This window comes from Colossoma macropomum, unplaced genomic scaffold (assembly GCF_904425465.1).
Source record: "Colossoma macropomum unplaced genomic scaffold, Colossoma_macropomum, whole genome shotgun sequence".
NCBI lineage: Eukaryota > Metazoa > Chordata > Actinopteri > Characiformes > Serrasalmidae > Colossoma > Colossoma macropomum.
In genome coordinates, this window is record NW_023495565.1 from 817,963 (window position 1) to 844,802 (window position 26,840).

General features: G+C 38.2%; 2 protein-coding genes and 3 non-coding genes across 5 annotated transcripts; 1 reads left to right on the forward strand and 4 right to left on the reverse strand.

The window, feature by feature from the left end:
• Positions 1–969: 969 nt before the first annotated feature.
• Positions 970–5,548, reverse strand: rpl12 (ribosomal protein L12). The gene is made up of 7 exons (XM_036562920.1): positions 5,362–5,548; positions 3,571–3,644; positions 2,623–2,721; positions 2,153–2,234; positions 1,646–1,732; positions 1,103–1,215; positions 970–1,018 (listed from the first exon to the last, which is right to left on the reverse strand). Exons 1-7 carry the CDS (start codon positions 5,396–5,398, stop codon positions 1,013–1,015), a joined length of 498 nt encoding a protein of 165 aa, XP_036418813.1. The 5' UTR covers positions 5,399–5,548; the 3' UTR covers positions 970–1,012.
• Positions 1,352–1,479, reverse strand: LOC118802471. The gene has a single exon (XR_005006681.1). It is a non-coding gene; the product is annotated as a small nucleolar RNA SNORA65 (small nucleolar RNA).
• Positions 2,959–3,087, reverse strand: LOC118802473. Its single transcript, XR_005006683.1, has one exon. It is a non-coding gene; the product is annotated as a small nucleolar RNA SNORA65 (small nucleolar RNA).
• On the reverse strand, positions 3,740–3,867 carry LOC118802472. Its single transcript, XR_005006682.1, has one exon. It is a non-coding gene; the product is annotated as a small nucleolar RNA SNORA65 (small nucleolar RNA).
• Positions 5,549–6,123: 575 nt separating the features above from the next.
• On the forward strand, positions 6,124–26,782 carry lrsam1 (leucine rich repeat and sterile alpha motif containing 1). The gene is made up of 25 exons (XM_036562919.1): positions 6,124–6,248; positions 6,692–6,832; positions 6,987–7,043; positions 8,050–8,094; positions 8,444–8,521; positions 8,613–8,681; positions 8,777–8,861; positions 10,390–10,511; positions 12,247–12,337; positions 13,070–13,179; positions 14,912–14,941; positions 15,037–15,159; positions 15,548–15,687; positions 16,535–16,579; positions 16,822–16,892; positions 17,225–17,324; positions 17,415–17,502; positions 17,645–17,719; positions 18,457–18,537; positions 20,572–20,667; positions 21,417–21,515; positions 21,618–21,749; positions 22,240–22,300; positions 22,680–22,870; positions 24,141–26,782. The coding sequence occupies exons 2-25, from the start codon at positions 6,761–6,763 to the stop codon at positions 24,261–24,263; spliced, it is 2,184 nt and encodes a 727-aa protein (XP_036418812.1). The 5' UTR covers positions 6,124–6,248; positions 6,692–6,760; the 3' UTR covers positions 24,264–26,782.
• Positions 26,783–26,840: the final 58 nt, after the last annotated feature.

Genomic DNA, 26,840 nt, shown 5'->3' on the forward strand with positions numbered 1-26,840 from the left:
TACACTTGGCACAATGCAGTCAGACAAGTACCGTTCTCCTGGCAACCGCCAACCCAGACTCATCCATCGGATTGCCAGACAGAGAAGCATGGTTTGTCACTCCAGAGAACATGTCTCCACTGCTCTAGAGTCCAGCGGTGGCACTTTATACCACTGCATTCGACGCTTTGCATTGCGCTTGGTGATGTAAGGCTTGGATGCAGCTGCTCGGCCATGGAAACCCATTCCATGAAGCTCTCTACGCACTGTTCTTGAGCTAATCTCAAGGCCACATGAAGTTTGGAGGTCTGCAGTGATTGACTCTGCAGAAAATTGGCGACCTCTGCGCACTATGCGCCTCAGCATCCGCTGACCCAGCTCTGTCATTTTACGTGGCCTACCACTTCGTGGCTGAGTTGCTGTCGTTCCCAATCGCTTCCACTTTGTTATAATACCACGGGCAGTTGACTGTGGAATATTTAGTAGCGAGGAAATTTCATAACTGGACTTGTTGCACAGGTGGCATCCTATCATAGTACCACACTGGAATTCACTGAGCTCCTGAGAGCGACCCATTCTTTCACAAATGTTTGTAGAAGCAGTCTGCATGCCTAGGTGCTTGGTTTTCTACATCTGTGGCCATGGAAGTGATTGGAACACCTGAAGTCAATAATTTGAATGGGTGAGTGAATACTTGTGGCAATATAGGATATCTAGCATAGACAGTTTAAGATACTCAAAACAGCTCAGAAATTAGATTGTCATTTACCACAATTCTACAAATATTTTTAAATAATTAGCTTAATCAGACTTGCTCACAAATGCACTCAGCCAAACAAGAAACCCCAACCCTTATACAGAAACATAATTGCCGGAAGTAAGAGTAGGATGAGGTGTTGAGTTTCAAATTTGAAAACTAAACTTAAAATATATATAATACTGTGCAAAATACCTGGTAATTTTTATAGAATTGATGACCAACACCACAAGTATTTATTTAACAATTTTATTGTCTTTACTCCTTGTCAACCTTTTATTCCTGCAAGAGAAAGGACAGTTTAGAAACAGAATCGCCTTTAGGAAAAGCATGATCCACAGACCAACACACTTGTCCAGTACTTACAGATGGACATTCCACTTTGCCACTATTGATGTCATCAATGACATCGTGGGGTAGGCGGCCATCAATGGTGCAGCCCACAGACTGAGCTGTGCCCAGAATCTCCTTGATGGTTCCTTAGGAGAGGGCAAACCATGTGAATTAAATTTCACTGAACTTTCAACCTGAAGACACACAACTGGCTACATATTTAAGAAATATTTAAGTTGTAAGTATTAAGGCAGTAAACATTTAAAATACAATCTGCAGACATATTGTTCCAGGCCTTTCGGCACAGAGTTACCCACCAGACTGGGCAGCCCTGCTTCCTAGAGCTGGATTTGATCTTAGCCTCCACTGGACTATACAAAGTCACTCCAACAGACTAGCACAGTGGCGGGAGGCTGGCCATTAAGGCAATATGCCAGTATTTTCCTCAAGCTGCACACTTAAGTCAACTGGCTTCTAAGAAGTTTCATTTTCACATAGTACAGATCCAAGTATGGCAGAAGATTAGACTGAAATACACTTAAGTATTCCTTTAAATTGCACAAATTCACCATGTACCTGAGAGCTCCCTGGCAATGGAACGTGGCCTCATAATACGGGCAATGTTGATGATCTCATCGAAGGGAACACTGCCAGAATGCTTAACTGCAAGAAGAAGTGTGCAACAGTTAAGTTTGCAGTCTGTATTCCTGGGCTATACAGTTAACTTGGGGGCAGAAGTCAAGTGACTTGTTCTGCTATACTATGAAAATGTAATTATGTAATTACAGTTATACACTGAATTGCATTTATTCAATTTACATTCTGTTCTGACAGGTTTTGCTGGAAGTACACACTTAAATTTAAATAGTAAAACAAACATAGTAAACGGCTTGTTCCAAGCCTTTTGGCACAGAGTTACCCATTAAACTAGGCAGCCCTGCTTCCTGGAGCTGGGTCACACCTCCACTGGATTATACCAAGTCACTCCTAAAGACTAGCATAGAGGCGGGAGGCTGCCATCCAGTGTGTTGTTTAAGACATAAATGGATAACAGGGCTTCCGAACCATAAAAAGGCAACTTACTGTTCTTGACCTTCTTCCTGTCACGGGGAGGCTCTTTCAGGGCCTTGATGATGAGAGCAGAGGCGGAGGGCACCACCTCAATCTGGAAGAAGAAAAACTGAAAAGGCCTCTGCTGGACAATTTTGCAGTGTTCATGCTGTTTCACTGACCTTCAAGCTAGATTAGTTTTACCTTTACCATAATGTAAGTGAACACATCTAACTTTAATCCAGAACTACCTTGCAATTATATGTTTTACTGTCTAACAGTAATAACTGGGGTGAGTGGCCTTGTGTAGCTGCCTGAACCTAGAGCTCCCTCAGTAATAGTAGTCCTGTTTATACCTGAACAAAATTTCATATAGACATGCCCATGCATAGACACCTTACCCTGTACAAAGTGGCCAGTCAAATATTTTACAAACTACATTATAGACTGTTCCCTGGTAAAACTAATTCAGCTCAAATTGTGCTTGAGATGGCAAGTCTTACTGCTGCTTGTCTGTTCTGGATGGTAAGCTTGACAGTGATCCTCAGGCCCTTCCAGTCACCGGTTGCCTTGGCAATGTCATCACCCACTTTCTTGGGGGACTAAAAATTGATAGCAAAGAATAAGCAAGAAGACACTGTTACAGAAAGGTTTTCCCTCTGATAGATTACACCTAATCTTGAACTAAACCGATGCTCTCCATTAAATACTTTAGTTTCACACATTAACCCCTTAAACTCTACACAAGAGTTGCAATAGTCCTTTCCTTGTGATCCAAGTTCAGTTCTCACCCTTAACACACATACAATTAATCAAGCATCTAAATACTGTAGCAAACTGTTTATTCCAGGCCTTTTGGCACAGAGTTACCCATTAGATAGGGCAGCCCTGCTTCCTAGAGCTGGGGTTTGATTTTAGCCTCCACTGGAATATGCCAAGTCACTCATACAGACTAGCATAGTGGCGGGAAGCTGCTCCTCAAGTGTTAAACCAAACAATTAACCTTCATGCCAAGACCAAAATACCCTCAACTTACAAAAATACACCAGAAAAGTAGTGCGATTAATCCCATTTAAAACATTTGTCTACACAAAAAAAAGCCAACTGAGCAAAAACCACCATAAACATGCAATACAGCTTCAACTTTCAGCAAGGACCAAAGTCAGTCATGAAGATTCCTTTTCCAGGTTAGCAACTATTATGAAAGAATCAGTAACTACTGTAAAACTAATCTGTAGATTTCATGTGTATGCATGTATGCAGCTCAAACTTGAGCAGTTAAGTCTTATGTATACTGAAAAATAGCCCCTCATGTTCTGTAATGGTTGGTACAAACTTATCCATACGACTCAGGAGTCCTGCTAAATATGGCTATATCATGTACAATAGAATCACAGAAAGCAGTTGGTCAACAAGTGATAAGAACACAGTATATGAAAAATAAAACTTACCAGACCCAGAGGTCCGATTTTGGGGGCCAGAGAGGAAGTGGCACCAACCTCCCCTCCTGTGCATCTCATGTACACTGTAAAACAGATAATGAAATACAGGTAATTAATAGCACGCACCCTGTCTGATGAACTACGCTCAACTGGGGAAAAGAAAAACACTAGTACCACAGTTTATCCCAGGCCTTTCGGCACAGAGCTACCCATTACAGAGGGCAGTCCTGCTTCCTAGAGCTGGGTTTGGTCTTAGCCTCCACTGGACTATACCAAGTCACTTGTACAGACCAGCACAGTGGCGGGAGGCTGCTCTTCAGACGTTATACTAGTCCTTCAAACCCAGACCTTCAGTCCGGCTTCTGATCCTGGATTTTGTAGTTACTGACAGGAATGACATTAGATGGCCAATCAGCTACATCAATAGTCTGATTAACTGCAAAATCAGAAACTGGATTCAAGGCCCAGATTTGAAGACCTCTACACAGACCTTTCATGCCAAACCAAAAATTCCCAATACAGCCAAACTTTACATTTGTCTATATAGAAAGGAAAAAAGCCTCTAAAAATTCAAGGGGCACGTTAATTTCTGACAAACGAGAGCAAGAACCAATATCAGTTACACAGATCCACCTGCATAACAATCGTTTAGTAAACTAGTTATATAATATTTAAATCATCTTATGCCTAATTTGTTTGGTATCAGTGCATCTGCTTAAAGCTTCTTAATTGATTCAACATAACCCTAGTTTCTACTCTTTCCATTGCAATTCCATATAATTTCCAGAAAGTAGTCTCAAAACATCCACACCACACTCCCTAAAAGCCATCAATCCACACCTTAATATAAATTTTAATCCCCATCTTCAACAACACTTGCACAAACCCTGTTATATTCTGAAGTCAATCCATGTATACTGACCCTACCTGACTAAGCCTTTCTTTTTGTGTAATGCAGCAAGTGGCAGACTGGTGCTCATACAGATTTTGCACCACTACCAGCCTAGAGTTTTTTTTCCTGCCATTCTTTATTGTTCAGAAAGGAAACACTCGTTTTAGACGGTCGCCACTTCTATGAAATGTCACCACTCGATTATGCTGATCAGTAACTTGCTCGGGTTTACAATCCGAACCACCACAAGTTTCAAACTGCTTTCTATAAAAGCCTTGTGTACAGCCCTGCTTCCTAACAGCACTATAGATCGCGTGCCTTTACTACACAGCTCGGGGTTTTCCTGTTTTAACACCTGATTTGGCTCAAGAAAGATTTGATCATTTGCTAATCACTCGAATGGAACGCAATTTTAAGTCCGCGGGGTCTCGGTGGAGACACAAGCAGCGGTATCTCGTGTCTTCACGTGCAAATATGTTTCAGACTCACTGTACTTTTCACGTGCTAGCTAACTTAAACCCACTGCACTGACCACGTGTTTAGTAGTTTCTAACATCTAATAACCCGCGGACACACCCCAAGTCCTATCAAAATAAACTAACGATTCTCCAAGGTCACTAAAACTAACTAACGTTCGTTATAAAACACACGATGCAAGTTAAAGCATAGGCTAAAATAACGTTAAACATATTTAGCCGGCTAGTCTGCTAACTCGCTCACTCGGACCGTAACCTACAGCTCATCCAAAACCTCATCTGAGGCTGTTAGTCAGTTCATAATCCATAATTAACCCGTTTCTAAGCTTTTTTAAGACTAGAAAATGAAGGAATCCATCATGAGGCCTTGAAACCGACGAGGCCTCTGCAGGCTGGGAAACCCACCGACACGTCGGCGTTTTTAAAACATACCGATTTTAATCTCGTTGGGGTCGAATTTAGGAGGCATGGTGTTGCTGTTGAAGCTGAGCTCAGTTCGGCTTGAGTTGGTGAGGGTGTCGGATGAACCCGGATTCGGGACGACCGATCACTGTTGCACCTTCACCACCTAAGTGAAAAAGGAAAGGACGACACGCTCTCGGAGCGGGATATTATAGGTTACAACATATCGCGAGACTGTAGAAGACCTCGAGGCCAACATCGCTGTAGTACGCCACAGATGGGCTAGAGTGCGCGCGTGAGCGAGTCCAAAATGAATAGGTTTGAATGGAACTAAACAACTAAAATTATTATCATTAATTAAACACGTTTATGGTCAGAAACATACCAACTTGATTATATTTCGGGAAAATACCAGGATAGATCACATCAAAACATCAATTAAACATATTGTTTTATGTAGAACGTATGTGGTTTAATGAAATATGTTTAATTAAATATGTTTTAATTAATGTTTTGATATGTTTTTTTGTTTTTTTTTTACTTTATTTTTACTTTACTTTAAATGAAAACAAGTGAGTGAACTGCAGTGAACTGAAACGGACTAATTTATGATTTAAGCCTTTAGCTCCTTTCATTTCCGTTCATTTTGAGCTCATAAGTGTGCCCCTAATATTCTGAGAGTGTGAGATCTCCTTAGTCCAGGTACTCTCTGGCAATGCACAAAATGTCGCGAGACTGTATCATCTAATACCACTACTGTTTTGTAGGCCTCAAAATCTCGCGAGACTGGTCTATCTAATACGCAACCATACGTCAGTCAAAACATTGTGGTCACTAATGTCAGGAAATGCTAGGAGGACAGGAAGGTTTCTTCTCAATAGAAATTGAAAATATCCGATTGAAGAGTTCGCAGTAAGGTACTGTATATATAGGAAAAATATTTTCAAAGGTCATATTTTCTGTTCGGTTTATTTAAAGGAGTATAGAACAAAACAGTCATCTGGCTAGTTCTATATAACTTAGCCAGCTAGCTAACCCTAACTACCTATCTCTAGGCAATCTGGTTAACTCAAAGGCAGCTGAAGTGGCTAACGTGTCATCCAACTATTTGTAATTTTAAGGCTTAGGCTGAGATTTTTTAAACTTCGGACGGGTTTTTAATTCTGCGGATAGACAGAAAGTGGCTAATCAGCATGTAATAGCTGGTTATGTTGTGTGTGTTCGTACATTGCTACAGTCCAGTTTAACTACTCAAAACAGACAGATACGATATCAATAGCAATACACAACTGACAGGTGTTGTATGCTTGTATGAAGGTTTCACTCTTATTTATCCTGTTTCCTTGGAATTCCGCTTTAGCTCCACCACAAGAAGCAAAGCTTCATACAGAAAAGGCTTTTCAGGCTAAAGAGGGTCTGTGACTTCAGAATGCCTCTGTTCTATAAGAAGAAAAAGCCAAGCGAGGATTCCAAGAAACGACTAGAGTATCAGCTGTGTCTGGTGAGTATGTGTGTGTATTTATTTTTATAGCATTTCGATCTTCTCAGCAAAATGTTAGCAAATGGTAGTTGCCCACCTCATTTTTTTATAGCTTTCCTGAATGTGAATGATGCTGCACTGAACAACATAACTTACCTTTATGTTTCTTTTGTAGTCTAAAGAGGCTGGAGCAGATGATATACTGGACATTTCAAGCTGTGAGCTTTCTGAGGTGATTGACAATCAGAGACTCTTAGTTCTGCATTGTGAGTCAGTATCTTGTATCTTACACTGCTAGGACAGCCGATCACTTTCCATTAGTCAGCTAGGCCCAACAAAAACTTGGGTTCTCATTGTCTACTGTATTTTGCTTTAATTGTTCACCATGCACTATATAATAATAACATTGAGCTGAAGCTGAAATGGGTTTTACAGCAAGACAATGATCCAAAAAAATGCAAACCAACATCTGAATGGCTAAAAAAAAAACAAATTAAATGTTTTGGAGTGGTCTTGGCAGAGTCCTAACCTGAACCAAGCAGAGATGCAGTAGCAGGACCTAAAACAAGCAGCGATGTTGTATGCAAAAGTTTTAACACCCCTGGTCAAATAACATTTTTTTGTTGATTTTGTATGTGAAAATGAGGTAACATATTCTCTACAGGGGACTAACTCAAATATGACATTTTCTGCAAATTGTATTGCATATTTTTAACATGTTAGAACATAAAATATAAAATACAAAATACAAAAAAACATTTTTCACTAAATGTCGAATTCTGCAAATAAACAGTAATGGGGCATTAAAATGTGTAGAAATGCAAACTCTGTAGAGGATGTGTTAACTTATTTACTTTAAATTAACAAAATATGTAGTTCGTCCAGGGGTGCTCAAACTTTTGCACACAACTTTGTCTGAATTAAAGCAATTCTGAAAATATGAGCGGGCTCAAATTGCTCCAGAACAATGTGAAAGGCTTATATCTTATGAATTGTTGGTTGCAGTCATTTGCTGCTAAAGGTCATGAAACAGGTTATTTATTTTAAAGGGAAATTAACTTTCCACATGCCTGATTCACATGTTTGATATCTTTATCTTTTTCGTCCAGTATTGCTTTGTGTTTAAAAACCTAATCCAGTATTAACTGCAACAAAAAATAGAGAAAAATCAAGAAGTGGGCAAATATTTTTTTCACAGCACTGTATATGTATATGATGATAATGGATATTGCCTATAGGTGCCCTCCAGTGCCTTCTCCATCTGCAAGGTGCTCCAGAAAAAGGTCAGGTTCTACTTTTCAATCTACTTAAACAGAAATGCGGTCATATGCAAAGTTTGAGTGTCCCTGGTCAAATAAATGTTTAATTGATTTTCCGCTTCATATTGGAAAAAATAATGCAAAATTAATAAAATGTGGCCTGTGCACAAAAGTTATTGCACATTTGATATTTTTCCCAATATGTTGAACTCAGCAAAAATATATAAATTGTGCAGTAAAGTGTATTCCCTGTAGAAGAGGTGTTAACTTATTTTAACTTTTTACTTATAAAACTTGTAATTTGACCACGGGTTCATAAATATTTGCCTATTCCTGTAGACGTAGATTACAGCATTTTCCACTCACACTGCAGGTGTTCATTCTCCATGGAAACGAGCTGAGGTCACTGTTACCCAAAGGTTGCAGCATCAGTGCCCTAGCAACTATAAAGGTGTGAAATTCAAGCTTGTGACAAAGATTTGAAAAAATCTTCATATCACAGTTAACCCCAATGTAAATGCCCCACTTTGTCTATTCCTAAGGTATTGGACCTGCATGAAAACAAGCTCACCTCACTACCAGATGATATTGGGCAGCTGTCTGCCCTGCAGGTAAGATTGTTCTTTTTTTTTACTGTATATCACTGCATTTGTATGGTCAAATTGTCATTGGGTTGTTTATAGTGATTGTTGATATCGTTCTCCAGGTATTGAATGCAGAAAATAACCAAATCAAGACGCTTCCAGAGTCTATAGGCGATCTTCGGAATCTGCAGACTCTTAATGTAAAAGGTGTGGCTTTAAGTTAGAGTCAGGTTTAGCTATGCCCTAAAAAACAAAGGAGCCAAAGAAAAGTTCTTTGGAGCGATGCCACAGAATAGCCACTTTTGGTTCCCTAAAAAAGCTTCCAATAAATGTTCCTTTAAAGAACTTCATAAAGAATCATTCTTTAGGGAACCGAAAGTGATCCTTCTGTGGCATTGCTCTGAAGTGCCATGTTTAGCACCTTTGTTTTATATTTTAAATTCAACCTAAAATCAAAATCAACTTTTCATTTCATGTCTCTGGTCATATTAAGCACAATTCACCATATCATATCATATCATTTAAAAAGCCAAATTCTTATTTTCACATGATATTTGATCAAAGTGTTTTGACTAATGTCTGCCCTAAAAAGTCTTCTGTGTTTTGATTATGTCACTGTGCACCAGTGGGAGAGAAAATAATTAACCAATAATATCATGTTTAACCTCCCCTTCTTCCCTACCCACCTATTATTAAGTGAAACGCTCAGGTAGCTGCCTGATACCATGTTTCACTCAAGTAATGCCACGGTACGGAAAAAAACATGCTATAATTTTTGATTCATATTGACTTTAAAAAGTAGAACCTTTGCAGATACTGCTAATGTGCATCCTTGTGACCCATTAAGGAATTCTGATTTTTCACCGATTTCTCCTCTAATTCCACCCACTAGTTAGGACTCCCCCAATCACATGATACTACCAGCCGAACGCGGTCGGAGGATAGCGCCAACCGTCAGATCTGTTACATCAGCTAACAGACGCCTGCGCTGACTAGCATCGTGTTGGGTGACAGGGGGAGAAGGGGGTGCCATCCTACCCACCCAGAGAGAGCAAGGCCAATTGTACTTTCTTGGACTCCTGGCCACAGATGGCTGTAGCATCACCAGGGATTAGACTCACGATCTTCTGATAATAGGGCCAATGCTTAGACGATTGCACCACTCGGGAGCCCCCCAGTAATGAATTCTGAATGTGTGAATTATTATTTAGTTGGGTTTTTGTCAAATTATGATTTCACAAACATTAAGACCACTTGCTGAATGTGCTGTTGGTCCTGTGTGTGCCACCAAAGCATGGACTCTGCAAGATCTCGTAAGGTGATCTGGCACCAGGACATTAGCAGAAAACCCTTTCCTGTAAGCTGCGAGGAGCAGCTGTCACAGATTGGACTTCTTGTTGCAGCTCATCCCACAGATCATTGCTTTTATTGAGATCTGGGCAGTTTGGTGGTCAGGGCAACACCTTGAACTCTTTGTCATGTTCCTCAAACAATATTTGAAGACATTTTCATGAGAGTGAAGTTTGCAAATGAGCAATCACACCAAAAAAAAGTACACTTAAACATGGCTATGAAAAACTAAATGATTAAATAATGTTTTTCTAATTTTATGTTTAAGAAAGATCAGCGTTATCATGATGTAATTTTTCACAGTACAGCATATTGTCATATTACCCATTTCTGTTGGCTAAATTAAGTCAGAAAGTAAATGATGGTGAAATTGTGTTATCTGAAGGGAACTGCCTGAGTGAGCTGCCCTTGTCTGTGGGGTGCATGAGCAGTCTACGCACGCTGGACTTGAGTGAGAACAACATCAGAGAGCTGCCCAAAGAACTGGCCAATGTCCGCACACTGGAGGTAAAACTGAAGCTATGCTCACATTATAATCCTTATTGCTCAGTTCCCATTTTTCACAGCAGATCCTTCTTAGAATTGACCTATGTCTGCTATTAGTATAAACAAAACTCTGCCCTGAAAGGACCTGGATGAACGTCTGAATCTCTAGTGTCACGTGAATAATCCAAATGTGCCAAGAACAATAACAACAATTCAGTGAATTACTAGCCAAGTTTGCTAAATGACAATCTGGCAGTGATTATTTGTTCAGAACAGTTCAGCTATTCAGTCGGACCACATATGAATGGCTGCCTTTATGATTGCTAGGTTCAAATGGCACAAACACATTTTTTTTGTCCTAGTGTGACACAGATTTTTCAGAGCTGTGTGAACACAAAAATCTGATCTTTTCAAATCAGATTTGATTGACTTTTGTATTGGGTCCTAGTTCGGTTATAGATTAATATGTGGAGGTTGTTGGATGTCCTATTCCATAACCATGATCATTTATAAGGAGTTGCCACTTCCCCATTTTGCAGTTATTACAGTCTTCACCCTTCTGGGAAGGCTTTGGAGATTTTGGAATGTGAATCCGACGCATTTTTGTGCTGATATGCTGATAGCAGTTGAGAATGTTTCCCCCGACTCTGCATGCAGTCATTACATTGTCATATCCAGTGTGATCCACATTGCAGTAGTGGCTCAATTGAAGTTAGTAGCAGTAATACTGTAGTTTAAAACCATTAATGCATGTGGCCCTTTTCACCTTCTGTACCTAATCATGAACAGCTGATGAGCCGATCAGAGCTAAGAGTATTTGTGGTGAAGGCTTTGATGCTATTTTGTTCCTTTGTTGTTGATGATGCTTGTGGACCATTCGCATGATGGTAGTGATTTGGATTTTTTCATGCTTGTCCATATAACTAAATCCTTATCTATTAAAATAAATCTCTTATCTCTTGAACTGGTATATATTGTTGTCTTGGCACTTAATTTGGTTCCCTTTGCTGGCATACTTATACACAGCGGTTAAACGAAAGTTATTGAGTTATTGATCCATACTCTGTTTGAGGGACTTTCATAATTCATGCAAAGCACAGAAATTCATTTTTAAAAAAAACTCTTTTCTGTAAACTGTTAAGTGCTGCTGTTTTGGTGTCTACTGATTGCTCTCCAGGTTTGGCATCATATGAAAGAAGTCTATACATCTTTGGGAAAGATGAATTACAGCTGTGTTTGCTGTGTTTGTTGAATAAGTGTGCTGGTTGGATCAGTGTTCTTTTGCGCGTGAACGTGATTTGTTCAGACTAATGTCAGATACATGCCACATTAAAAAGATAATGTGAACAACCAAACTGAAAATGGAATTGCACCGTTTTTACTTGCAGTCTGAAAGTAGCTTTACACACACAAATGTGAAATGTGTGGCGAAAATTGGATCTGAGAGAAAAATAGGAATTGTGCTATAAGGCCTGTAATGTAATTGTAGCCAAATTGGGTCAGATCTGAATTGAAAATATTTGATCTATGTTACATTAAGGCAAAAAGTTGTACTTCAACCTGATAATTTGACCTTAGCCTAAGACCTGTTTGAGCACAGGCATGCCTTTGGTCTATGTGCTGGATGTATTTGGTCCGGGATATTTGTAATGAAGTGTTATTGTTAAAGCTAGGCTAAGCTCAAGGTCTCTTTAGTTAAGAGACAGCCAAAACATACCAGTGAAGAATCTTTCTGTCGGTTTGTGTCTATGTGTAGAGCCTGACTCTGGATGCATGTATTATGAACTACCCACCTGCCTCAGTCTGTACAGTGGGCACAGAAGAGATCCAGCGCTACCTGTGCTCAGGTAAGGATGCCATTTTAATATCCAGACACACCTTGTAATTACTGAATCAGTTACATTAATGTGCACCCATTGCTGACACAGGCATTCAGTTGCACAGAACAGCTTGTATAATCTCCAAAAAAGCATTTCCAATAGATTGAGACACTCTAGAGGAGCTGCAAGGTCACCATGCTGAGAAGCAAGCGTCAGTAAGGGGGGTATAAAGCTCTCCAGCCTTGGGCTGTGGAGCAGTGGAACTGTGTTCTCTGGAGTGATAGGCACTATTCAGTATCGTTGCGATGAGTTGGAGTGGGGTTTGTGGTCCAGAACTAATCATATCACTACATGACTTCACCAAGGATCTTTTGCCTGAATGCAATTAAATTTTCACAGCAAAGTTTCAACATCTAGTGTAAATCCTTTTCAGTAGAGTCTTATTGCTGCAGTAAAGGGAGATAAACTCCCTATTAAAGCCCTCAATTTCAGAAGAACCATTGATGAGCAGGTGTCTACAAATTTTCAGACATATTTGTATATGAAAGTAGATAAATATTTTGTATTTCTATTTTAAATTTCAAAATGGTTATGAACAACATACATTCGATGGTATGCGTTCAGCATACAGATGACCAAACTTTTATCTGGTACTGGAGCATCTTTTGCACTGTTGTTCTGACTTTTTATTTAATTGCAAACACACTGTAGAGGTGAGAGGTGCAGTCAGTATGACTAATTAGTAATGTGGTTTTGTAGAGTTGGGTGTGGAGTACTGTCCTCCCTCTCAGTACCTGCTGCCTGTACTGGAGAACGATGGCAGCAAGCAGAATGTTGACTGTGTGGATGGCGAGGATGTAGCCTGGCAGGTAAGAGTCCAGCAAATGTTTTTTTTAGTTTCAATACATTTAATACTTTATTTAAAACCTTTGCATTCTGTTCTTCAAAAGATTTCTCAAGAATCTCTTTCCGGCACTCCCGAGTGGCGCAACCGTCTAAGCTTTGGCCCTATCATCAGGAGATCGCGAGTTCGATCCCTGGTGATGCTACAGCCATCCGTAGCCAGGAGTCCGAGAGAGCACAATTGGCCTCGCTCTCTCTGGGTGGGTAGGATGGCCCCTCCTTCTCCCCCCATCACTCAACGCGATGCTAGTCAGCGAAGGCGTCTGTTAGCTGACGTAACAGATCTGGCGGTTGGCGCTTTCCTCCGAGCGCGTTCGGCTGTCCAGTGACTTTGCGTGAGCGGCAGTTCGAAAAGAAGCGGTGGCTGGCTTCACAGGTCTCGGAGGAAGCCTGTGTTAGCCCTCACCCTCCTAGCGTTGATAGCATCGTGTGACTGGGGGAGTCCTAACTAGCGGGTGGAATTGGAAACGACTAAATTGGGGAGATAATTGGGTAAAAATCAAAATCTCTTTCCATTAAAATTTATTTTGAAAGAATTCACCACTAAAAGGTTCTTTAGGGCAGCAGTTGTCTTTTTTTTTTAATTTTTTTTTTTTTGCATAAGGCGTTTTTGCACATCCGTTTGTGGATAGTAAGTGCCACTGCGACCCTCCTTGGTACCACTTTTTTCTGGAAACACCCTCCTTGGTACCACTTTTTTCTGGAAACACAGCCAGTAACCATTTAGGAGCCTTGATTTTTGAGAGTCTATAGGCAAATCAGATTGAGTGTTCTAATTTGGATGGGCATTTTCATTTACATATCTAACACAAACAAGTAAAGAGATTTATCCAAGAGTGTGACATTATGCTCTTTATTAACATAAAATACAACCCATTTTCTGTTGGTTTTAAACACAGTGTGATGAAGGTCAGGTTATATTGCTTTGCTTTATCTCACTGTTAATCTTCCCATCTGAACATGTTAAATGAGATCTTGACATGTAAATATTTTCCTGTGTATATTTTTCTGTTTTTAAAATTTTGTTGTAGTATTGTTTGGTGTCAAGCATTGTGATACGGCATTGGGTATCTGTATTAAATCTTTATTAAAATTTTAGCAACATCTATTTTTACTGCCTTGTTTGTTACACCTGTGTATTTCTTATATTTTTAAAAATATTGGATAGACATCACTAGCATGTGAAATAAGGTTTTATGTCCAAGATCCAAGATGTTCGAACACAGTAAATTTCAAATAGACTTGCTTATATAGTTTCTGACACACTGGTGTCTATAAAAATGGACAAAAGTACATTATATAGGTAGAAAAAGTAGGAGCAGCTGTCTTGAAGCCTGAGTTTTGCCCTTACTTTTGTCAGTTTTTATCACTAACAGCATAAATAATATCAGAAACCACATAACCAATTCTGTATGAGATTGCTTAACAGTTTAACTGGTTTGAGGCGAGTATGTGATGATTTAGGCATGTGTAATTGGCAGACTATATGTTTCCATTGTTGTTTAGCCACATTAGCATTGTAGCTCAAGCACCAAACTAAAGAAGCAAAATTCACACACCAAACTTGGCTGTCTTGGCTGTTCGACTAGATTTGGGGTAAGGAGGAAAATTGGGGGAAAAATATAAGAGACAGGGAATTGCTTTGTATATGGTACGATTTTTGGCAACTGGTTTGATACTAAGTCTTTCATTTTGCAGAGCAAATTCATGGATTATGAGAAGAGAAAGGTATGTTGGATTAGTCTTAAATGATTCATTGTTAAGTGTTGGAGTGCTTTGACTCTTTAGATCTCTCTCTCTGTCTATCTTGCTGGCTGTATCAGGAGCAGAAGCAGTTGGAGAAGCTGAACTTTGAGAAAGAACTGGAAGAAAAGCAGAGAGAACAAGCGCAGCTCCTCGTCCTCAGCAACTCCCGCAAAGAGGGCATGCTGCTGTCCGTCAAACTGGTATCCACAGTAACTGCTGATCCGTACACCATTAAAAGTTTTGGATCACCTAGTTTTTCCACAATGCTTTAAATACAAATGAGCATTATCAGTTTGCAGTAATTTAATATAGTACAGATGATTCATGTTTACTGCTATTAAACTGCTTTAAATGTGCAAAAGAAAACATTATTTAGGCAAAACTTATTCTCCATACCAAGGAAGACACTTAAACATATGTTTTATCTTGACTAAACTTTTGCAGCATTTTTTTTTTACTTAATTGAAAAAAAAAACAGTAGGGTTTCAGCATGTCATGTTTGGATCCCTAATAAGACACACTTTTGATTGGTAGTTCATATAAAATTGTTAGCTATATAATCACTTTAGAGCTGTGTGTGTGTCTCAGGAGCAGGAGCGTTTGGAGAAGGACATGTGTCAGCAGCAGAAAGCCCAGGAGGCTGAGAGGCAGAGGGTGCTGGAGAAAGTCCGGCAGGCGGAGACCAGCCTAGCTACCCGCATTGCCAACCTGCTGCTGGACAACAAACGGTGAGAGAATGGTGTGGTTGGATGAGAATGAGGAATATCTTTTTAAATTTCAGTTTGATTTGCTAATTCTAAAAATGTTGAGCAACATTACAAGTGCTGTCTTGTGAAACTGAGCTGATTATAAACAACCTTAGGCTTAGTATTAGGTTTAGGTCTTGGATTAAGGTTAAGTTTAGGTTGAGGCTTAGGGGAGAGGTATTCAAATCCACACTTTGAATTGCTGATAGGTATAACGCTAGATGCCCAGTTGCTTATATAACAGTTCAGTTAACTACCAGTGATTTCAAAATCTGAAACCAGAAACTGTATTTAAAGAAATGTTAAGTTAGTTAATGTTAGTGAAAGACAAAGTGAGCATTTACAAAGCATATATACTGAATAATCAAAGTAAAGTGTTACTTATAAGAATTGCAGAATTTCAGTGATCTACTCAGTGTTCCCTTAGGGACTGAACAATATTGTTTGGGAGTCATTTCGATATTTTAGGTTCTTGTGACAAGTACTGCAAAAAAAATGTATTAAAAATTGAAAATGAATCTAATTGTTTGTAGTTCAATAATCCAGTTAGGGCTGTATGATAAGTACAAAATACCATATTGCAATTGCAATATACTGTAGCTTTCAAAATATTGAAAACACGTTAGTAAACCTATGATGTGATGTAATCAAGGATTGGCCTTCAAGATTTCTGACCAAAAGGATTGGCCAGTATGCTCACAGCACACAGTAAAACATATTGCACATTTCTGTGATATAATTACTGCATTATATTATACGGCATTGTCATGCAATATATTGTGCAGCACTAGATGTGAATCTCACAATGCATGCATACTTATGTTTTCAGCCAAGCAAAGAGTGCTGAGTTTCTGCAGGCTCTGGAAGAAGACCAGTGAGTACAGACTGCAGCCTATGCGCACACATGCACACACATATTGCATGAATAAGTAGATGTACAGGTGTTATATAATAAAGTGTTGATAGAGTGTATACTTCTTATAAATCAGTTTAAACTATTTTTAATGTTTGGCCATTTTTTAAACCTCTGATTACTCACTTAATTGACAAAATAGTCACTAGATCACTCAATTACTACTTTAAGTAATTATAAAAATAACTTTTGTCTGTCTAAAGAATTCGCATGGAACACCTTACTGCCATCACACAGGAAGAAGCAAACTCTCTGAGGAAGAGAGAAGTAGCAGGTGAGCATGGGATATGTAGTTTATTTATTATTTTATGTTATTATTTTAAAAATAATCCCAAAATTCTATTGATCTCACGGCATGAAACAATGGAAACAAAATTTTGTTCAATTAGAAAGAAAGGACAAAAATATTATCTTAAAGCGATGATTCAGCCAAATGTGGTTAATCAGCTAAAATGTTTTTGGTATTCAAGTTCATTTCTGTAGTTTTGCTGTGGAGCCACAAGGCTAATGTAGCTATAAAGCAATGGAAACTTATAGCCACTTCCAGACATAAAACACTACTATGATGTGTCTACCTCACAATAATAACTCATGCTGTGTCTGTAGTTGCCATGCAGACCATGTTGTCTGAGAGCTACTCAATGAGGTTGCTCCAGGAGGCTAGTGAGACCAGGAGGCAGAGCATGCTGTCTGAAGCCTGCAAAAGGTACAATACAAGCAAATTTCACTGTCAGATTTATACAAAAATAGCATGTTTTTAAAATGTCCAACTCTGGTTATATCTCTTTCTCTCTAGCATGGAGACCTTGGACAAGAGGTTTGAGCATGTGCTGGCCCTGCAGCAGCTAGATAAAAGCAAAGCCATTAGCCAGATCCTTCAGGAGGTAAAGAACCTTCCAGTAAAGTAATGTATTTAGAGAGGGTGCTCTAGTATTTCTTTTAATTTTCCTTTTTTACCAAATTGTTGCTTTCTTTCATAAAGGACAGTATGACCCTGTGGAACTTGATCTTTGCTTTGTCCTACAGGAGGAGATGCAGAAGGCAGCCTTTGAAGCCCTGCAGCTCCAAAAAGACAGTGTGCATGGCTACATCCGCAATCAGGTAGATACAACTGGATATAACCATAAAGCAAAAGTTTGCCAAAACTGAATAAATACAGTTTCCCCCCTTAGCCCAAATATAGTTGATCAGCCAAGACATATTTGGTGACTGAAATTTGAAATTTGCTTCTTTCATTTTGCACTGTAACTACAAGGCTATTGTAGCTGAAGAGTAATAAAAGCTTGCCACTGAAATAAATATTTCAATCTATAAAAACGGTTGAAAAAAAAAAAACTGCTACTAAAGTAGCAGACTTTGGGCAGTTAGATTTTTTGCTAAACCATTGTTTTAAGGTTTAAGACCAGATGTCATCTCACAGAGGGTTTTAAACCTGCTTTACTTGATTTTGCCTGATCATGGCCTCTTAATATACATAGGCAGAGCTGACTAGAATGGGATTCACATGGCTACAAAATAGTGAAAACACAACCTGGCTAGAATGACTACGTTATCCTAGACATTTAAACATATTCACATCCATTGGCTTACAGTGTTGAGGTAGATATAAACAAGGGCTTTAGAAATTAAATGCTCAGAGATCATTTCCATTACAAATATTCTGTTTCTTCTTTTTCTTCTTTTGATTTGGCTAGCTTTTTCAGTCCACCCCTTCTGCTTACTGCCGCCAGTCCAATGCTCATATTGCTCAGACATTACTGGTGGCTGTGTTTTCTCATTTGTTCTGTTTTTTGGCTCCATTGGGCCCATTCACCCTCCCTGTGTCTCCATGTCTCTAGATTAAGCTAATTGAGGCAGAATTAATGCAGCTGACAAAGCTGGAGGTTAAAAGGAGGAATCTGGATTCAGAGAACATGCAGGTATGTTTGGAAAGTAGGTGCTGTGGTGGCTTCATCTAAGGATGTGGGAAGGTGTTCTGAGTTGGGGTTCTGAAATTTTAAGCAGCATATGTACAGCATATACACACCCTCCTGAAAAATATATGCTTTTTTTTCTTTTTTGGATAATTTACATGAAATAGGTGAGATGCGACAATGCACATATAATTGACACATCAAACCACGATTGCACACACTGCTCACGCTGGAAAAACTGTATGCAAATGATCTGAGTGGTGACCAATTAGACTGTTGAACCGTGAACCACAGAAACTGTGTAACACCCAAGGTTAAACTGCACACTGAAAATTAAATACCTGAATGCATATGAGCGGGACATATAATGGTTGGAAAATAAGTATATTCAAGATGTGGCAAATAGTTGTTGAATTTTTTACATTTAAAAAACAATGTTAGGCTGCTTTGGGTCACAGGACTAGTCTGCAACTCTGCATACTGCATACTCTTACTTGCTTGTGTTTTAGGAACACATGCCCAAAGCAGCCAACAGTTGGTGAGGGAAACGTTTTGGCTCTCTAGAATGAAAATGCACAGCTACTACATGTTTTGAAAGTATATAAAAAAATCATAAAATGAAAATAATTTAAACTCTGGCCTAAAACAAGCAAACACAGGTCGTTACTGTGATCAGATTGTTATCTGTTAATTATTTTTAGAGGCTGCAGTTAAACAGTCCTGAAATTTGGGAGTGGCGCAGCCCTCTAAGGCACCCCAACGTCTTCCCATGTCCCTGGCTTCATCTGTAGACCAGTGTTTTTTTGTGTGTGTAGAATAGCACTTATGTTGTTCAGTAAGGGATGTAGAGGCCTATATAACTGTTTTACTTTTCAGTTGTTTTGTTTCAATGAAAATTAGGGGTGTAAATCTTAAATTCAGTTGTGATTCAGGAAATGATTCAATATTATCACAAAATCTCAAACTCCGTCATGATTTGATTTGATATAAATAAACATATTGTAACAAAACATATTGTTGTTATTATTATACTATTATAATAACATTAAATAATGTATTAAAATGGGTTATTAATATATTCAATGTATAATGTATAAATATAGGTGATATATTATTAGTTTGTTACTTATTATTGTTTAAAAATATACTGAATGCACAAATGTGAAGAGATATGTACACATTTGTGGAATATGCAGTACTGTGCCAAAGTTTTAGGCATCTTAGAAAATTATAATCTAAAAGCTGTTTATTTGGGCAGTAAGCATGTATTTGCATACATAAAAACTCAAATATTACACTTAATACAAATAACATTAATAAAGTAAATGGTGGTTTTAAGTTTGTCAGTGTGTTTGCTTAACCAATCCTCTCCTTGTGGAGTTCTCATCAATTCTTTGTTGGCTAATCAGTACTTCGTTACGTTAAATCAGGTGTGCTTGTGATGCAATTGAACCAACCCACGCAATGACTGGAGAAGTGTCCATGAGAAATCTGGAACCAAACTAGCTCACATCAACTACTTTTCAAAATTAGAAATTCTTGTGTTTTTTTATGGTATTTATGTTTATTTGCATTTATTCTAAAGATATATGATGTTTTTACTGGCAAAAACAAATGGTTTAAACCATAATGTTTAGGTGTTTAGGTGCCCAGTACTATACATAATAAAACAATACACCAAGCCCTTTTTTTAAAATCAGTATAAATTAACTTTGAATATCTGAGAATTTTATTTTGGCCAAAACTAAATGAGTGCATAAATATTACTCCAAATTATTCCACAATTGGTCCACTTGACTCACCACCTTCAGATTGATGCATCACGATGCATTCGTGCATTTTTACACCCCTAGTAAAAAATTCTAGAATTTGTAGATGAATTGCATCAGGTTCCCTGACCATTTTTGCGTCCATCAATATTTTTGTTCTTTTTGACATGTTCTTCTGCTTCTGTCACTATCCACCTGGCACCATATTTACCAAGCCAAGTTGTATTTTTTTATTCTTATTGACCTCAGTTTCTTTATTTTATTGTGACAGGAAGTGTTGGCGGAGCAGAGGACAGCTCTGACAGACATGCTGCAGCAGTTGCTGAAGCAGAAGGACCAGAGAGAGATGGAGCTTAAGCAGAACTTGGTAAGGCCACTGCTGTCCCAGGACTAGCTTACACAAATTTAAGGGGAATTCCACCGATTTTTCTAAATTTCTGCATAATTCAGTGGTTGAGATGTAAATAAAATGATTGTAAACAGATGTAACTATTGTATAACAATGTAAAACAATGTCTCAGGCATCAGACGGCATGTTTATAACCTTTTCTTATAATAACTCTGTGAGAGAGCTTTTAGAGGCATTACGCTATGCGTTTGTGAACAGATACATTGTAAACAAAAGATGTTTTAAATACTTCTTACATGTACTTAGAAAGTAGGGAAAGCTTGACTTGACTAAATAAATATTGTTAAAGAAGAGAGCATGTCATGTTTTGGTTTTGAACAATGGTGTTAAAGAAGACAATGCTTATTTTCAAAAATGGTCAAGTTTTAAACACTGATATTTAAACACTGGTACAGTCAAGTTTTCCCAATTAGTGAAACAGCTCCACTAAACATCGTGACGCATTGAAGTGCCACAGAAAAATGTTAAACACTATTTGGTTTTTCAATAGTTAATGGCTAATACTTTCTGTATAACCCACTGAACACTTTTTTACCATGACTTCTAAATTCCGGTACTTGGCAAAACTCTTACATAGCATTGTGAAGTATTTATGTACTGCTTGCTAATAGTGAGAATCCATTCTTGATCATTGCTGTGTGGTACTTTAGTCCTTGTTAAGCCAAGCTCTGTTGTTGGCTGAAGGTATGGATGTCATTTTCTTTTAGATGGAGATGGAGCTCAAGAGTGACTCCACTCAGCAGAATTACTGGATGATCCAGTATCAAAGGCTGTTGGATGCAAAGCCGCTGTCTCTACGAATGCAGGTTAGCACACTTGCAGCCCGTTCAGCAGTTCGACTCCTGCAAGTCTTGCATCTCTTAATCATAACTAAGAAGCAGAAACACTCTCCTCTTTCTTCCTCTTAGGAAGCTGGTGTGGATAAAGATCTAGTCAGTTTGTTGTGTAAACTGTCTGCCCAGCACTACCTGCCAGTCATAGCTCATCATCGAATCACAGCAGAGGCTCTACGTCACATGACCACCCAAGACCTCAGCAAGGTCTGTCCTCCTTCTCTTATGGATTTTTATTTCTGCTTGTATGTTTAATAATGTTTTATGGTAATTAGTAACCTCATCTAGTAAAAATCTTATGTTATTCTTAATCATCATCTCTCATTAATAGAAAAAATACAACACTCTCACCTTACCCTAAAATGCACAAAACCTCAGGCTTCAAAATGGCTGCTTCTACTGTTTTACTATGCAACATACTTTTGTCTTTTATTATAGTGAGCACTATGCCATGCAGGGACAGAAACCACAAAAGCAAATCTATTAGAGATCACGTAACAAACAGATACGGTTTGATGCATGTGTGTGATGATTTAGGCATGCAGATTGCATGATGCTAATTGCTGGGGTTTTTGTTAGTCATATTAGCATCAAAGCACAAGTGCAAAACTAAAGACACGTTTAGCCTGAAGTTTGTTTACTTTTTCACACAGTCTCATATATTTAATTCTACATTTTTGTCTTCTTGCTATCTTAGCTGGGGATCAGTGAAGTGGGTGTGCAAAAATCTCTCCTCCACTGGGCTAGAGAACAGCCAAGTAAGCAACACCATACTTTCTTAAGAGTGCCAAGTCTTTTATTAAATGAATTGATGTTCAGCTCTTACAAATGTTTTGGAAGTTCATATAATGTACTTTACTCTCTGGTCAGTGTACCTTACTCAGTTCATTTGATACATGGACAGTTACTCACTAGCCTACATGTTCTCTCTTTACTGCACTTTGTCCTACTATCTCTTTGAATTTGTCAGTAAATTCCCTTGTATATTATGTACCTAACATGTGTCAAAGTAAGATGGTGAACCAGTTGTTTTGTGTAATGTATGCAATGTTTGTAATGTGTCCTATAATTGTTTATAGAACAATTGTATTTTGAAGTTGTTTATATTAGAAGTCACTTAAATGTCTCACTACTCAGGTTCTTCTAAGAAACTCCAGGAGGAACCAGAAGCTGGTCCACTTTTACCCAGTGCCCCCCTGCAACAGCAGCTGACCCCACCACTGACCCCTAGCACCCCCCTAACGCCTCAAACCCCTCTTACGCCTACAGCTCCCAGCCCTGTGGATGGACCTGGGAGCTCTGAGTGTGTAGTGTGCATGGAGGCTGGGGTAAGGCTCAGAGCTGACCTCTTCACCCATTCAAAGTCTATAATAAAGTTATTATTGTCATTCAGCTACACATTTGATTCACATTACATAATGTATTATATGTGTTGCGTGGCCCTCGGCAACTGAAGAGGCCACATAAAAATTCCACAAGACAACGTAATAGTGCTCAAAGGGTTTTTGATTTATTGTGAAAAAAAAGAAAATTAAAATAAAATAAAACACATTTTTGTGATTAAAGTTCAATAAAACAATGGTAATAAACTTACTTTGACTAAACAGAAACCTTGGGTGGGAACGTGTATATATATATATATATAAAATCTTTTTTATCCTAATGCCCCCTTTTTTTAATAATCTATTTCTCATTTTTACATGAGAAAAAATACGGCAATTTCCAGTATGATGACGTTTTATATTTGCTGCATATTATGCATATTATACTAGATTAAAAGGCCAATATTTTATAGCATTGAGATAATAGGTAAAGCTAAGCTAAGGTAAAAGAGTTTTAACAAGTTAAGCACAAAATGTTGTGAAGTGCACAGGACGTTAAGAAGTTAAGCCTGTTTGCATACATTTCTTTTAGACCAATAACTAAGCATTTAACATAATGCAACCCCATTTGCAGTTAAGACCAACCTGTTTGGATTTTTGTCCCACCTATTTGGAGTTGGTCCAGCCTGCAGAAATACATGTTTGGTCAGGGTTGATTCTTGGCCAGGGTTGATTCTTGACCAGTGACTCTGACTCTTGGCTTGAAGAACAGTTTAATGGAGGCGTATGTAATACAAGAAAGAGTTTGAGTAACGTGAGTTAACAAAATGTAATAAGAGGTTGTTCAAGCTGTGTATGCTATGTAGAATCTTGAAGCCTTGTTCTATAGGAGTGGGTAATTACATGTTAAATTAATGTTACATTAATGAAATTAATGTTTAAATCTTAAATATTTATATATATTATGTATTTTACCATTTTTTTTAAAATACTGTACTGTTGTCCAGAGCTTGCACCTAATTCACTCATGTGTGTGTGTGTGTATATGTATATATATATGTATATGTGTGTGTATGTGTATATACATATATATGTATATATATGTGTGTGTATATATATATATATATATATATATATATATATATATATACACACACACATATGAGTGAATTAGGTGCAAGCTCTGGACAACAGTACAGTATTTGAATGGTAAAATGGTAAAATACATAATGAAAAGGTTTGAGACTCATGATGTACGCTCTGTCTATTTTTCTAGTGTCAAATGGTCTTCCTGCCCTGTGGACACGTGTGCTGTTGCCAGGTGTGCAGCGATGCCCTGCATTCATGCCCGCTGTGCCGCAGCACCATCTCTCAGCGCATCCGCCTTTACCACGGATAAACCCGGCAACCTTCCAAACTGCATCCTGATCCGGTCTGACCATTCACGCACTCGGGTCATTCCTACAACTCGTCCAGTTTCACTCTACCTGCATGAAGTGGTAGGCTGCGATTCGTCTGTCGTTTAAAATGCTGTACAATTCATTCACTGCTGCACTTTCACACCTCAACTGGCCAATAAAACGGGAGTATTTCTTGCAGCAAAACTAGATGCTACTAGACAGTGACCTCATTTAACCTTTATATCTTATTATGTAAAATACCAGAAACTGTAAGATTGTGCTGTGCTGTCCTGTACTTAGAGTGATATAAAAGAGAAGGGAAGTACTTAAAGATTACTTGGTTCTGGTTCCAATGTTATGTACTTGCACTATTTTAAGTATTTGTGCCTTTTTTGTGTCTTATGTCTGTTCTAACCAAATCATGACTGTTACAACACAACACTCATCTACTTAAAAAAAAAAACAAAAGAATGCTTAAAAACATGACTTTCCAATCTTGACATGCTTGGGTGACTTAAGGTCAGCAGTTTTTTTCTGTCTGTGCCTTAAAATGGTTTCCACTGCAAATTACCAATGACCTGACTACAGGAATATTCTTGCTTTTTTCTATCTAAGTAATCTCTGTCTGCCATCTGTACAACGTACAGTTGATTACCACGGACAGTAAATCGGATGTTTCCTAGAAAACTCAGTGACTCAAAAAGCTCTTACAGTAGAAAACAAGTGGCCATTATACTTGTTTTTTGGCATCTAGTATTTGTGTGCCCTTGGGAAATGTGTTCAAAATATTGTCTGTGGTAATCAAAAGTATCTTGCAGATGCAGCAGATAGATGTTCGTTTGAAAAACAGAGTAAACACCATTCCTAGATTGTATTCCAACCTAAAAGCCCATAGACCAGTAGATTTCAATTCCAGTTCTGGAGGGCTGGTTTCTAACGGGTGTCTTGGCGATTTCCCTGCTTAAGCCCATCTCTTTATTGTCAGGTTTAGTAGGTGTGCCAGAGCAGTGCCGTCACCAAACTGTGCTGGACACTGGCCTGCCAGGGCCAGAAGTGTGTACCCCTGCCATAGGCCACTGAAGTGTTTGCTGTATTCCCATTAAGTGAGTGCTTTCATACCGGTAGTTGTGTTTGTCATCAAGGTGTTGCATTTCACCTTTATGTTATATATGTAGTTTCATTTCACTCATTGCATCACCTTCCAGCCATATATACCTGTCAAGCTGTACATAAACAATCACTTGCCTTGCCTCAATGTCAAAACAGCCTTCATGTTCATAGAAATATTCACCCCAAAATATAAAACATTTTCACATATTACCCGACATCACCAAGTCAAACCTCGTCAAAGTTATTGCCAAAAAGTAAACTCAAAGACAAAATTGTGTTGATATAATGAATTTTATTCATGTAGAAATGATGTATAAATATAAATCACATAAATTCAACACATGACTTTTCAGTGGATGTTCTGTCAGTTTTTGTTCTTTCGATGAAAACCACTTCTGAGGTCCACTCCCATCATTTTTGATCCCTCTAAGACCTTTTACCTTTCTCGATTTATACAATGATTTATGTTTCTTTACATTTAGGCCAGACAGTTTGATTATAGCCAAAACCTGAAACCTTGCCACAGCATTTCAATTCAAATTGGTTGCTGTCACTAGCCACTAGCTAAAGAAGTCCTTACCAACTTCTGTCCACTTAAGTGCTCTTATACCTAAGCATGCTTTGAACTGTGACTCATATAGAAAGCAAAGAAAATGTCATTTAGAACTAAATGTATGTGAAGGATCTGAATGATCTAGCTAATAAAATATAAATAACTAAATATGTGTTTGCATGTTAAAAAAACCTGTTTAAAACCTGTTTATAGTATAAATGTCTGTCATTTCAGTCTGTTTTTTTTGTGCTCTGTTTAATAATGCGATCCAGCTACTAAACAAATCCGGTTTCCTTACGGCACTTACATCTCTGTACATTGCTCTCGTTTTTTTAACTGAATGTTAAGCGTACAACACTATATTAAAACGAGGAAAGGTTCCCTCGATCAGTTTCACTATGCTGTACAATCTTTCATGCATATTAACTTACTTATGTAGAAAATGTGCTGAAACCAAATAGTCCACAGTTTAAACTTATACATCATATTCTGGCTAAAAGTATGACTGAGTAGGTCATTGGTATTTGTTAATATTAAAGTATTGCCTCTATTCTACCCATCTCCAGTGCTTGATATAATATCTATTGTTAGGCTCTCTTTAAATGACATTAAGCTGTGTATGTTTACCTTACATGTGAAGCCCTGTCATTTTGTCTTGTGTTTTCCATCATCATACACTGCATCTCTGTATGGATTGTGGAAAGATTGTGACTTTTTGTATCTCCTGTGGTAGAAATCTACCATAGGTTTTTATGTCATTTTATTTTATGTCTGGAGTTTGTCAAATTTTAATGTTAGTACATTATTAGTGTGATATTAGGAATCTTCAAAATAAACTTGCTTGACAGCCCCCAACTGAAGTGTCCCTTTATAGCTGCAATGTTGAACAACACAATCTTAAAATTACTTTTTA